Below are 13325 nucleotides of genomic sequence, written 5' to 3' on the forward strand. Positions count from 1 at the left end.
TAGTCCTCTGGCATTACCCTCATTTCGATTGACATTTTGCTTTTGTGAAACTTAGCATCTCTGTTACCTGCTCCCTGGTTTCCTTGAGCATACCACCTGGACCTGCAATTTTATCTTTTTTTAGTTTGTCAATTATTTTTTCCCTTCCTATCCCAACTGTTTTAAATACTCTTTTTAAGCTCATCCTTGAGAGAAATATCATTGCTTAAAATCATCTTTAGTAAAAACTGAGGTAAAAAGGTTCTTTAGAACTTATGCCATCTCTCTGTCATTACCTAAGAGTTTATCATCTTTCACTGGACCTGTCCCTTTAATTTTCCTTTTATTTGTGTTTTTATAACATTTAGTTATTTCTTTTTATATTTCTTGATGATTTGATTTTGTAATTTCTCTCTGGCTTCCTGATATTTTTAAACTTCTCTCTAAAGTTTCTCATATTTCCTGATGTCATCCTCTCTTTGGTATCCAAGTACTTCTTATATGTCTTTTTCATTACATTCAATTTTCCCTCTAGTTCTTTATTTACCCACAGGCCCTACAATTAGCCTACTTGTTTTTGGTCTTAAGTGGGATATATTTTTCCTGAACCCTATTAATTACCCTTTCAAAGATGTCTCACTGTTTGCTATCTCTCCATTTTGCAGTATGTTATCCTAGGTTACCTTCTTTAGTTTCCTCATTTTTTCCATAATTTGATCTTCTCCAGCCCTTACCTAAATCCTTCTCCTTACATCACTCACAATCCTAATTGTGAACCTCACTATGTTGTAGTCACTGCTATTAAGATGCTCTCCTGCTCTTTGCACCTCTGTTCTGGATCATTACCCATTATAATATCCAGCAGTGATTCTTTTCTTGCTGGCTGGTAAAATCGTGCACAATTTGCAGAGGTGTGTAAAAATAATAACAATAGGGTAGTTATATTAGGTGATTTCAACTTTCCCAACATTAATTGGGATAGACATAGTGATAAGGGCTTGGATGGAGTGGATTTCTTGAAATGTGTACAGGAGAACTTTTTAGGTCAATATGTAGAGGGTCCAACAAGGGACGGCGCAGTGCTGGACTTAATTTTGGGGAATGAAGCCGGACAGGTGGCTGAGGCAGTGGTGGGGAGCATTTTAGTGATGGCGACCGCAACATGGTACAGTTTAAGTTTATGGGCAAAGAAATAGACAAGTTGCAAAAAATTATTTTGAACTGGGGGAAGAGTGGATTTTAGTAGAATAAGGCAGGATCTGGCCAAGGTAGACTGGGAACAGCTACTTGTGGGGAAATCTACAGAGGAACAGTGGGGGGCATTCAAAAAGGAAATGGGGAGGGTACAGGCTCAACATGTTCCCTCTAGGGTGATAGGAAGGAGTAACAAGCCCAGAGAACCATGGATGACCAGAGATATTCAGGTTACGATGAGAAGGAAAAGAAAGGCTTTTAGCAGGCACAAGGGAAGCAAATCAACAGGGGTATTAGTGGAGTACAGAAAGTGCAGGGTAGAACTTAAGAAAGCAATTAGGAGAGCAAAGAGGGGATATGAGAAAGCTCTGGCTGGTAAAAGTAGGGAAAATCCCAAGATATTCTATAAGTATATCAATGGGAAGAGGATAACCAGGGAAAGAGTAGGGCCCATAAGGGACCAAGGGGGCAATCTATGGGGGGAGCCAGAGGACATTGCTAGAATATTGAATGAATACTTCACATCCATCTTCACCCAAGAGAATGAAGATGATGGTATCAAACTTGGGGAGAGAGACTGTAAGGTTCTTAAGCAAATTGATATAGGGAATGACAAGGTATTGGACCACCAGCCTCCGCATTCAAAGGATCATCCTCCGCCATTTCCACCAACTCCAGCACGATGCCACCACCAAACACATCTTCGCTTCACCCACCTGGTGGCATTCTGTAGGGATCGTTCCCTCTGGGACACCCTGGTCCATCCCTCCATCACCCCCTACACCACAACCCCCTCCCACGGCACCTTCCCATGCAACCGCAGAAGGTACACCACCTGCCCCTTTACTTCCCCTCTCCTCACCGTCCAAGGGCCCAAACACTCCTTTCAAGTGAAGCAGCATTTCACTTGCACTTCCCTCAATTTAGTCTACTGCATTTGTTGCTCCCAATGCAGTTTCCTCTACATTGGAGAGACCAAGCGCAGACTGGGTGACCGCTTTGCGGATCACCTTCGGTCTGTCCGCAAGCATGACCCAGACCTCCCTGTCGCTTGCCATTTCAACACTCCACCCTGCTCTCATGCCCACATGTCCGTCCTTGGCCTGCTGCAATGTTCCAGTGAAGCTCAACGCAAACTGGAGGAACAGCACCTCATCTTCCGACTAGGCACTTTACAGCCTTCCGGACTGAATATTGAGTTCACCAACTTTAGATCATGAACACTCTCCTCCATCCCCACCCCCTTTCCCATCCCCCTTTTTTCCAATAATTTAGATAGATTTTTCTTTTCCCATCTATTTCCATTATTTTTAAATGTATTTCCATCCATTGTTTTATCTCTACCTTTTAGCCTATTTCAATCCCTTCCCTTCACCCCACCCCACCCCCACTAGGGCTATCTGTACCTTGCTCATCCTGCTTTCTGCCCTTAATGTCACCTATTAGCATATTTCTTAGCTAATATCACCACCGTCAACACCTCTTTGTCCATTTGTCTATGACATCTTTTGGCTATCTCTACCTATCACTGGCCCCCTATCCAGTTCTACCTGTCCCACCCTCCCGTTAAACCAGCTTATATTTCACCTCTTTTCTATTTTTCCTTTGTTCTGTTGAAGAGTCATTCGGACTCGAAACGTTAACTGTGTTCCACTCCGCAGATGCTGTCAGGTCTGCTGAGTTTTTCCAGGTATTTTTATTTTTGTTTTTGTTTTGGATTTTCAGCATCGCAGTTTTTTGCTTTTATCTTAGTGATGACAGAAGGACGCTTTAGTATCTGGAAGCCAGTGTCCAGTGGCGTACCACAGGGATCTGTGCTGGGTCCCCTATTATTCGTCATTTATATAAACGACATAGATGACTACGTGGAGGGTAGGATTAGTAAGTTTGCGGATGACACAAAGATTGGCCGGGTGGTTAACAGTGAGGTTGAGTGTCTTGGGCTACAAGAAGATATAGATGGGATGGTCAAATGGGCAGATACGTGGTTGATGGAATTTAACCCTGAAAGTGTGAGGTGATACACTTAGGAAGGGGTAATTTGACAAGGAAGTATTCAATGAATGGCATGACACTAGGAAGTTCTGAGGAACAAAGGGACCTTGGCCTGTGTGACCATAGATCTATGAAGGCGGAGGGGCATGTTAGTGGGGTGGTGAAAAAGGCACATGGGACACTCGCCTTTATCAATCGAGGCCGGTCATGTTGGAGTTATGTAGAACCTTGGTGAGGCCACAGCTAGAGTACTGTGTGCAGTTCTGGTCGTCACATTATAGGAAGGATATGATTGCACTGGAGTGGGTGCAGAGGAGGTTCACCAGGGTGTTGTCTGGGATGAAACATTTAAGTTATGAAGAGAGGTTGGATAGACTTGGGTTGTTTTCATTGGAGCAGAGAAGACTGAGGGGTGACCTGATCAAACTCTTTCGAGTTATCAACAGTCACAGATTGCAACTCTTTCGAGTACAATCACAGTTCTTGGTTTCCGGGAGTGGGACATGAACCCACAACCCTCTGATTCAAAGGCGAGGGTGCTATGAACTGAGCCACAGCTGACACCTCTGATCAAGGTGTACAAGGTTAAGAGGGGCATTGACAAGGTGGATAGGAAGCAGCTGTTTCCCCTTAATTGAAGGGTCAGTCACAAGGGGACATAAATTCAAGGTGAGGGACAGGAGGTTTAGGGGGAATGTGAGGGAAAACGTTTTTAACCAGAGGGTGGTGACGGTCTGGAATGCACTGCCTGGGAGGGTGGTGGAGGCGGGTTGCCTCACATCCTTTAAAAAGCACCTGGATGAGCATTTGGCACATCATAACATTCAAGGCTATGGGTCAAGTGCTGGTAAATGGAATTAGATAGGTAGGTAGGTCAGGTGTTTCTCACATGTTGGCGTAGACTCGATGGGCCGAAGGGCCTCTTCTACACTGTGATTCTGGACTTCCTGCATGTTGAGTGGGAAAGGGTCTCTTGTATATTGTAAACATATGATTTCCTTTTCTCCTTTTGCTACTTCTTCCTGACAGTTTATTTACGAGTTGAAATTTTCCATGATTATTCCCACTACACATCTCATAGGTTTGCCTATACATTCCTTCCTCCAACTCCCTTCCACTATTTGGTGGATTATAGCATATCGTTATTGTTGTGGTGGATCCCTTCATATCTTTTATCTCAATCCATGTGGGGTCTGTAACTTTTTTTTACATATTCATTTACAGAATGTGGGCATCACTGACTAGGCCAGCATCAATTGCTCATCCCCAATTGCCCTCGAGAAAGTGGTGGTGAGCTGCCTTCTGGAACCACTGCAGTCTCTGGTGTAGGTATACCTGCAGTGCTGTTAGGGGGTTCCAGCATTTTGACCCAGCTACAGTGAAGGAATGGCGATATAATTCCAAGTAAGGATGGTGAGTGACTTGGAAGGGAACTTGAAGGCAATGGTGTTCCCATGTGTCTGCTGTCTCTGTCCTTCTAGATGGTAGCAGTTGTGGATTTGGAAGCTGCTGCCTAAGGAGCCTTGGTGAGTTTCTACAATGCATCTTGTAGATGGTACACACTACTGCCACTATGCGTCGTGGTGGAAGGAGTGAATGTTTGTGGAAGGGGTGCCAATCAAGCTGACAGCTTTGTGCTTGATGGTGTTGAGCTTTGCGAGTATTGTGGGAGCTACACCCATCCAGGCAAGTGGGGGGTATTCCATCACACTCCTGACTTGTGCCTTGTAGGCGGTGGACAGGCTTTGGCAGGGCAGGATCTTCAGCACCCACCTGCCGCTGGGATCTTCCAGTCCCACTGCAAGTGGCTGGGGTGCCACCTCACCTGCGGCGGGTCCTGCCCGCAGCAGGGCTGGAAAATCCTAGCCGGGGAGTCAGGAGGTTAATTACTCGCTGCAGGATTCCTAGTCTCTAATCTGCTCTTGTAGCCACAGTATTTATATGGCTAGCTCAGTTCAGTTTCTGGTCAATGGTAACCCCCAGGATGTTGATAGTGGGGAATTCAGTGATGGTAATGCCATTGAATGTCAAGTGGCAATAGTTAGATTCTCTCTTGTTGGGGATGGCCATTGCCTGGCAACTTCTGTGGCACAATGACCATCTCCAACAGGAGAACATTACTAATAGTTATATCCTGGTCTCCTACCCCCATGATGTTATTTTTAACTGGAAAATCTACTCTACTTTCCCCCCCTTTCTTCCCTTCTTTCATACAGCAATATTTAGCTGTCAATCCTGTTCTCGAAACAGTTATGTATGCAGATCCTCTCCACAAATTATTACCTTACTTTATTTATTCCCAGAAAGTGGGCATCACTGGAAAAGCCTAATTGCTCTCGAGCAGGTCATGATGAACCACCTTCTTGAACCGCAGCTAGCATAATGGTTTGGTGTAACATTGTGGCTTATTAGGCCATTTCAGTCAAGCACATTGCTGGGCTCTGGAGTCACGCAGGCCAGGACAGGGAAGGATGGGGAAGGATGCCAATCTTCTTTCTCTAAGGACAGATTGGTTTTGCATGACCAACTGGTAGTTACATGGTCACCATTACTGATACGCACTTCTTGAATTTCAGGTTTCATGAAATCAATTAAATTTAAATTCCCCAACTACCATGGTGGGATTTAAATTCATGTCTTCCGATCATTAGTCCAGGCTTTGGATTACGAGGCCAGTACCATACCACTATGCTACCTGTGCCCTTAAACTCATCCATTCTGTTTTGAATACTACATACATCGCTGCACCAACAGTTTCAGTTGCTTCATTTATTATTCCACTTTTTTCATAGGTATATTAACATTATGCTCCATGATTTTATAGTGCTATTTTAATTTCTGACTTGTGCCAAATAGTGGTACAGATGATGTAGGAGAGAGGGAGGGATAGAGAAAGAAATGGAAGGATGGAAAAGTAAAGAAGAAATGCACTAAAAATGAAAAGTATTAAAACATTTGCAAAAAGTACATAGCAGATTGGTGTGGATTTACCCACTTTTGTAGAGGAAAGGGTGATAACGGTTCCATTTCAATCTCCCCAATTCATGCACAAGTGTGCGCACAGGACACACTTATGCACTCGAACTCCACCAAAGTCAACAGCATCATTCTGGAACTTAAAGTAACATGAAAAGGAGAGCGGAGCTCAAAGAAATATAAACAATTAAAGTAATAGCATCATTGCAACCCCCACACAACAAACCAAATAGACAGGAGAGATGAAGAAATTCCTAATTCTTGGACAGAGTTGGAATGGCTGTCATTTAAGAAATCCAACCATGCTTTAATAAAACCAACTTGCTTCTTACCTGCCATCGACCGGACTTTGCTAATTGGAAGAATGTAAACCTGTAGTGTAAACCACTAATATTTGATGCAAACTGAAGTGGTTGAGGCAAATGGCTTAGATGCTTTGAAAAGGAAACCAGATGAGTAAATGAGCGAAAAGAGGAATATAATGTTCAGCTGAAAGGCTGAGATGGAATAGGAGGAGGTTCCAGTGGAGCATAAACACCACCACAGACTAGTTGGGCAGAATGGCCTGTTTCTCTGCTGTATATTCTATGCAACATATGGACTCACATAATGTTAGATCTTAGGAACTTATGCCCAAGAATAACATTGCTTTGAATAAACAAATATACAACAGAGTTCAGGTGCTGCAAACTCAGAAAGAATCCAATTACTTTTAACAAAATATGGGTTTTCCATATTTATGCTTGTTAAGTTATAATAAGCCTCCATTCTGTTCACAGAAATTATGAGGAACTACATTTCTGTAGACCCGTGAGACCTCCTAAGATTTCAGGAAATGCAAAAATCTGATTGAGCTGATGGGTCACATTTAATCATGGCGACAGAGGTCCTGCCACTGGGACTAGAAGCAGGTAAACCCAGGACCTGGGGCTGCATATCACTGCCAAAAGTCAATTTAGTGGCTGCCTCCATTGTCGTTAAGGAAACCAGGCCACCCCCAAGTGTTGCCAATCAGAGGGCCGCCAGCTCAGCAACCTCACCGGTAGTGGTCAATGTTGGGGCCGCAACTCCAGGATGAAAACATATCAATGGGCTTGTGCCCTCAAAGTCAGCAAATAGGGTCTTGGGGTGCCGGAGCCTGTCAGGCAGGCCCTGGCAACGATGGGGTAATGTTGCTGAGGACATGTTGCCCCACTGCCACAGGGACAACCATTGCACTCGGAGGGAGGGGAGTGGGGGGGGGGGACACTGTTGGCCAAAGTGTGCACAAACCAGAGGGCTCCCCCACCAGGAGGCTGCCAGGGTTTACATGGTGGAGGGTCCCACTGCTGCTGGTAAAGTGCCAGTGGAGGCAGGAAGGGGCCATTAATTGGCTACTTAAATGGCTTGATTGGGCTTCGGGTGGCCAGGCCATCAGCCACCTTTTCCATTGCTAGCAAGATGACATGCTGGTGGGAAGTTGCCAGGCTCACCACCCACTGCCTGCCCATGCCATCTTTCCCACCTCCCAGCCTGTCCCCAAAGGGCTGGTAAAATCCAGCCCGATGTCTGCCACAAGGTCAACAGGTGCTTTTAACAAATAAAACTGGGATTGAATTATTCAATCTTGTGTCCCAATCCAGGTCTGTCAACTGTCCTCTAACCCCCTTAAAATAAGACTAGACAGTAATTCTCTGAAGGGATCCCTCTTGAAAGGGGATAGTTTCTTTAATATATCTCTAATATATTGGGCATACAGGCACTTCCTGTCAGGTTCGCCCCCTCCCTGCCACTTTGTTCATACTTATTTTACACTTATTTATGAATCAACTTCTAAACTTAATGTTCAGCCAATTTCTTATCCAGCCTTCTGATCTCACTGGCCATAAGATTTGGTAGAAATCCCTCAAATCCCTTATAAAAACATCCCAAATATGCAACAGGCTCTGATTTTCCTTCCAACACTACTAACTGACATTTCCAGAATCTTCTATCACAGTTACAGTTTCTGTCACACTATACCAGTTACAAAGCTGCCAGGTCATAGTTTTCAAGCATGGGCTTGATGGGATGAATGGCTGTGATGACTCTAAAGTGTTGCAATTCATGTTGTCATGGTTCAAGTGAGTTATTCTGGTTAACACGTGGACCAGGAAGGTAAGGAAGATCCCAGATCTAATCCCATTTCTGTACTGAGTTAGTTGATCTCAGCCAGGTGGCAGTGGCAGGTGTTATAACTGGTCTTCATGCCTTGGTTTAGCAGAGGACTAGGTGGGCCAGGATCCTCATTCTATATTATTATCCAGAACCACTGCAGAAAGCACAAGTATACAAATGTTTTGAGAGAACTAAATCAGGTTCAGTACTTAAGATCAATACTCAAATGTCAAGACCCACAGGTGAATTATGGTCATATGTTGGTGTTGGCCACTGTGGTCAACCATGAAACCACACCCAGCAAAACATCAACTCCTCCAGAAGAGCTGTGAGAGGACTTGCAGGATGGCCAAATGCCCAGCTATCATTGAGCCAAATTAATAAGCATCTCACATACCTCATAGTAACTTTGAATTGCATTCCAAAATGCTTCATCTGCAATAATCTGTGTTTCACCATTCAAGAAGGCCTGAAACCGTTCTTTAACTGTCTGGAGCTGCTGCTTGTTCAGCTGCAAAAAAAGAAGAGAAAAGTTTGTTACTTTACTTGTCAACTTTTGGCAAAAAAAAATATTTTAAAAAAAATGCTGATTTAAAAAAAAGTCCATCTTAAAAGGCATTACTTTTTCAAATCATTCTTTTGAGCTCCAAATTGCCGATTTAAAATTCTGATGCACTAGTCACACAAACCATGGAATATTTTATTTTTCTTCCCATTCGTATCTCTCCTTTCTGAAGGCGCTCATTATAGCTGGGACATGGTTCCACTGCTGTTAGTTGCTCTCTGACACTCCGCCCAAGTGGCCAATTTTTACACGCATGCATCCTCAGTTACTACTAATTCCCCACTCCTATCCACACTACTGGTCAGCCTCTCAGCCATGCCATGGAAGCTATCTCTAAGACCTCTGCTTTGCCACAGCCCTAACTCCCTGCTTTCAAAAGGCTTGAGAAAACACTTCCCTTTGGCCATACGCCTCTCTCCACCATCTTTTCTCTGTTTCCCACTTTCCTTCTGTTCCATGTCCACCCAAGTCCTCTTCCCTCTCAAGTGCTTTGTAATGTAGAGGTAGCCCAGAAGAAATGTTTGTTGGGGGAGGGGTGGGGTGGGGCTAGGGGTAGGATGTGGTGGAGAAATATATCTATTCTCTTTGCCCTTCCTTGCACATAATTTCATTGGTCAATTAAGAAATAATGTTGTAACACAAGAAACAGATGTTGAATTAAGTGATCTCAATATGACAAAGATGTAGCAGCAGGAACCCATCAAAAGAGATTTTAAAAAGTATGTTTAAACAAAAGATAGCAATAAACTTTTAAATAGAATTTAATTTAACAATTAGTAAATTAGCACTGAGGGCAACCTTATTGGCAACCAATTTATATTTACAATATAAATCTGAGGCTTTATGTGGGATATGTGCACATATACAACACTGTATTGCAGCAAACTGATATTCAGTCACATTTGGAAGAGGAATAGGAATATAGGAATTGTTAGGCAAAAAAAAAAAGCAAGGTCCATCTAGCTTGCCTTCTACAATCCTGGTAGTCATATGAGGCAATAATAATGGAGCTGCTGAAGATTCACAGCAACCAGTCTCTATTAATTAGTCTACAATGGACCCAGACATACAAGGAAAACCCCAGTGATTAGAAAGCTTTGGGAACCATAGATGTAAAGTCAAAATATTCTTATACTGTATCCCAAAAAGAATCTCGCACTGAAGCAAGGGGAGTGAAACACCTCACACTCATTCACACTGTGGCAGCATCAAGCACTCCCTGGTTAGGTGCAAAGCAGTGTTCCCAGCACTCAAATCTAATGCTATGCCATGACCATCTCCCTGCCTCAGAACAGCACCAGCTGTCGCACTGTTCAAATAGAAAACCCCATCACAGTCAAGGAAGGGAGATTTTTGTTGTTACATGCCTGGTAGATGCCACTAAAAGGAATTTTTATTCAATGTATCTACACTAAGCCAGCCACCGAACCAGGTAATTTGATTTTAGCCAGAATTTGCTTGGTGAATTGGCAGACACAACACATAGGTTGCCAAAAAAGCCACATTGCTCAAAAGTTATGTCAATAAGTAGTACTAGTAGTGTTTAAAATCTCTGTGTTTTTAGTAATTACACAGTGGAGTAAGACCAGGATGAACAATGCCACATTTCATTAGCCAAGGAACCTGGCTTTATATTTAACCAATACAGTTTTGCTTATCTACTAAAATAGAAGTTAACCTGTCCTCAAGTGCGAAGGGTATGTAAAGTCTAGATTGCCATGGCAACCATTTACTGAAAATAATACTCATGAAACATGAAAAACAGGCCCAACTCATGTAAATCAAGTTCTATATAAATGCTTTGCCATTTGTGTGGTGGACCTACTCATGCTGCTGTGAAGCCAAAATGTATGAAGAAATTTTGAATTTAAACTTGTTCTCGTTTGCAAACTTCTTCATATTTGAGTTCATTTTAAAACATGGTTAAATGCATCAATAGCAGGAACATTAGGTGCTGAATTCAATTAAATGACTGAGATTCAGTCATGATTAAAATCAAACTTCAATTAAAACTACAAAAAGAATTAACCTGCAAGGAAGCAGCAAGGACAGTTATTTGATGGAGCAGCCGTCATACTTCAGTACCATGGAATCCATTAGCTGGAAACCTCTTCATTTTTCAATCTCTCAGATTTTCTGATAATTAAGCCATTTCTTTTTTTAAAATCAGTTTTGTGTTATTAAGATTCAGTCACTAGGATTTATTTCAGAAAAGGAGAAATCAAGGCACTGTATAAACTAAAGGCTTCTTAGAAGTATTCACCGAATTACAATTTCTATCGCATCACAGATGGTGGTTATCCCACAGCTGTGATACACTTGAGTCCTGATGGCAGTGCTGGACCTCCCAAACACTGGCTACTTTATAAAATTATTATTTTTCTTTTAAATTGGACAAATGGCTGGACTGACAAATGGCTGCCGGTGACCAAGGGATGGTAGCTCTGGAAGTTTTTGAGCAGTTTAAAAGTGGACAAAGGGTAACACATCAAACTCCTGGAATGTAACACTCCATGCATCGTATAAACATTCCAGCCAAGCTAACACAAAGGATAGTAGACGAGACGTCTACACCAGCCAGCTATGGACATATTTGTGATTCATCCCCAATGTTGTGTTAATGATTCTACAGTTACCTACTCAAAACACAATGGGTTTTTAACAAGAGGCCTCATTAGCTGAATAGCTCGACCCAAACCATCCTTCACATGACCGACACTTGAGCTGCTTGAATTACTTAAATTATACAGTTTTCAGATTTCATCTTCACTCTGCTGTTTAACATCTGACGGATAGGCCATACAGAAGCAAACTCTGGCCAGGTTGGACAGCTGGCCCCCACCTAACCTGACTCTGCTGGGAAGAGTTTGTACTAACGCCTACAGAACTGATGCAACCTCAGCTTGCCTACTTCATCTTGGGACACCACCACCACTGGAAAGACAAATCTTATACCACCGGTTTTCAGTCAGCTGAACTCTGCAAAAGAATTCCTCATTGGACTTTGATTCTGGACTCACGTGAAACCATAATTCTTATTTTTATCGTGGTCTTTGCCCTGAAGCTCCTTCTTTCCTTTATCCCTCTTTTATTGTATGAATGCAAAAAGGGGGCGGGTGTGCGTGTGTGTGTGCGTGTATAAAATAAACCAACCCTCTTATTTTACCTTATCTAGAGTTTGTTATGGGGTTGTTAACAGAGGATTGGATAACTGAAGGGTTGGGGGACATACGCCACCACTTGTAAAAGGGGGAAATCAAAAATCAAAAATGCCTTTTTGTTTACTGACAGGTTGCGAGTGGAGAAATCAGGGCTATTCCAAATTAAACGCCCTCCTGTCCGTAACACTTCAGAAAGCTTGACTGCATTAACCGTGATGCCTGCAATGAACTGAACTGGACCGAGAACAAAATAAACTTGCAGGACTGTGAAACCGAAACTAAAACTAATGCTATCAGGAAGAAACAGATAGTGCAGACAACAGAGATATTCGTGTTTGAACAGACCCGGAAGACTGTCCAAATTAAGCAAGATGGGGCCCGTAGTGTTCTGCTGCAATTCTTTATTGGAAGGTTGAGCAAAAAGGGGCTTCATATGATGGAAAATTATTGATGTAAAGAAAAGGATGTGGGCAGCTTCTAACTCTCTGGTTTAAACAAACAGTGCAGAATATGATGATTGGGTATTGTGATTTTATGAGAAGCTTCGTAAAACAGTATGGTCTGTCAATATAGGAACCCAGGTCCACCCCTGAAAAAGGGGTTCAAGAGACCTTCACTGCTGTCACAAGAGACTGGCATTACAGTTGTGAAGGAGAAACCCGAGAATTGGAAGGAGAATGAATGCAATTAACAGGAACAGGCCACTTCAGGTGATTGCATGACTAAACTTACTGGATACATATTTCAGTATTATCATACCAGAGAGTTTTGAGGCATTTAATTGCTGGGCATACAATAATGTAGCAGCTTTGTAGCTGTATTATTTTCTTCTCTCCTGTTTCTCAACCTGTTAAATCCACAACCATTTTCTGTAATCACTTTAAATAAACTATAATCCCATTAAGTATAAGAACCTTTTGACTGAGTGAGTCATCAATTTGTTCTCATGTAATTCTGTGGACAAAATGAACTATAAGGCTGAGCGAGTGTTTCTTAAAAAAAACTTACAAAACTGGACAGAGCACAACTCTAATATTGGCAGTGAGTGGGTCACAGCTCAGCACCAACAATATGTACTGACAAGTATATCACCTGTTACAGAGCTAACAATCGCAGCGGAGAAATTCTGGATTGTTCTTCTGTTCCCCACCACAGCCCACAATTGGTGAATTCCAAACAGCCCTGGATATTGAGCTTGGACCTCATTATGCTGAAGTTGGTGTTGTGAGAGGGGGCAGCACAAGGCAAGTGCTGCCAATACAGTGGCTTACAGGTAAATGACAGGGTTGAGTTCATGGGGAGGTGAGGTGGGGAGAAAG

General features: G+C 42.7%; 1 protein-coding gene across 3 annotated transcripts in view; it reads right to left on the reverse strand.

Moving 5' to 3' along the window:
• Positions 1-13325, reverse strand: part of cadps2 (Ca++-dependent secretion activator 2) — a 782646-nt gene that overhangs the window by 593945 nt on the left and 175376 nt on the right. For all 3 annotated transcript variants that reach the window (XM_078568371.1, XM_078568372.1, XM_078568373.1), the window contains exon 2: positions 8678-8791. In XM_078568371.1, the coding sequence (XP_078424497.1) occupies positions 8678-8791 (114 nt within the window). The remainder of the gene's footprint in view (positions 1-8677; positions 8792-13325) is intronic.

Source organism: Cetorhinus maximus, chromosome 22 (assembly GCF_964194155.1).
Source record: "Cetorhinus maximus chromosome 22, sCetMax3.hap1.1, whole genome shotgun sequence".
Lineage (NCBI taxonomy): Eukaryota > Metazoa > Chordata > Chondrichthyes > Lamniformes > Cetorhinidae > Cetorhinus > Cetorhinus maximus.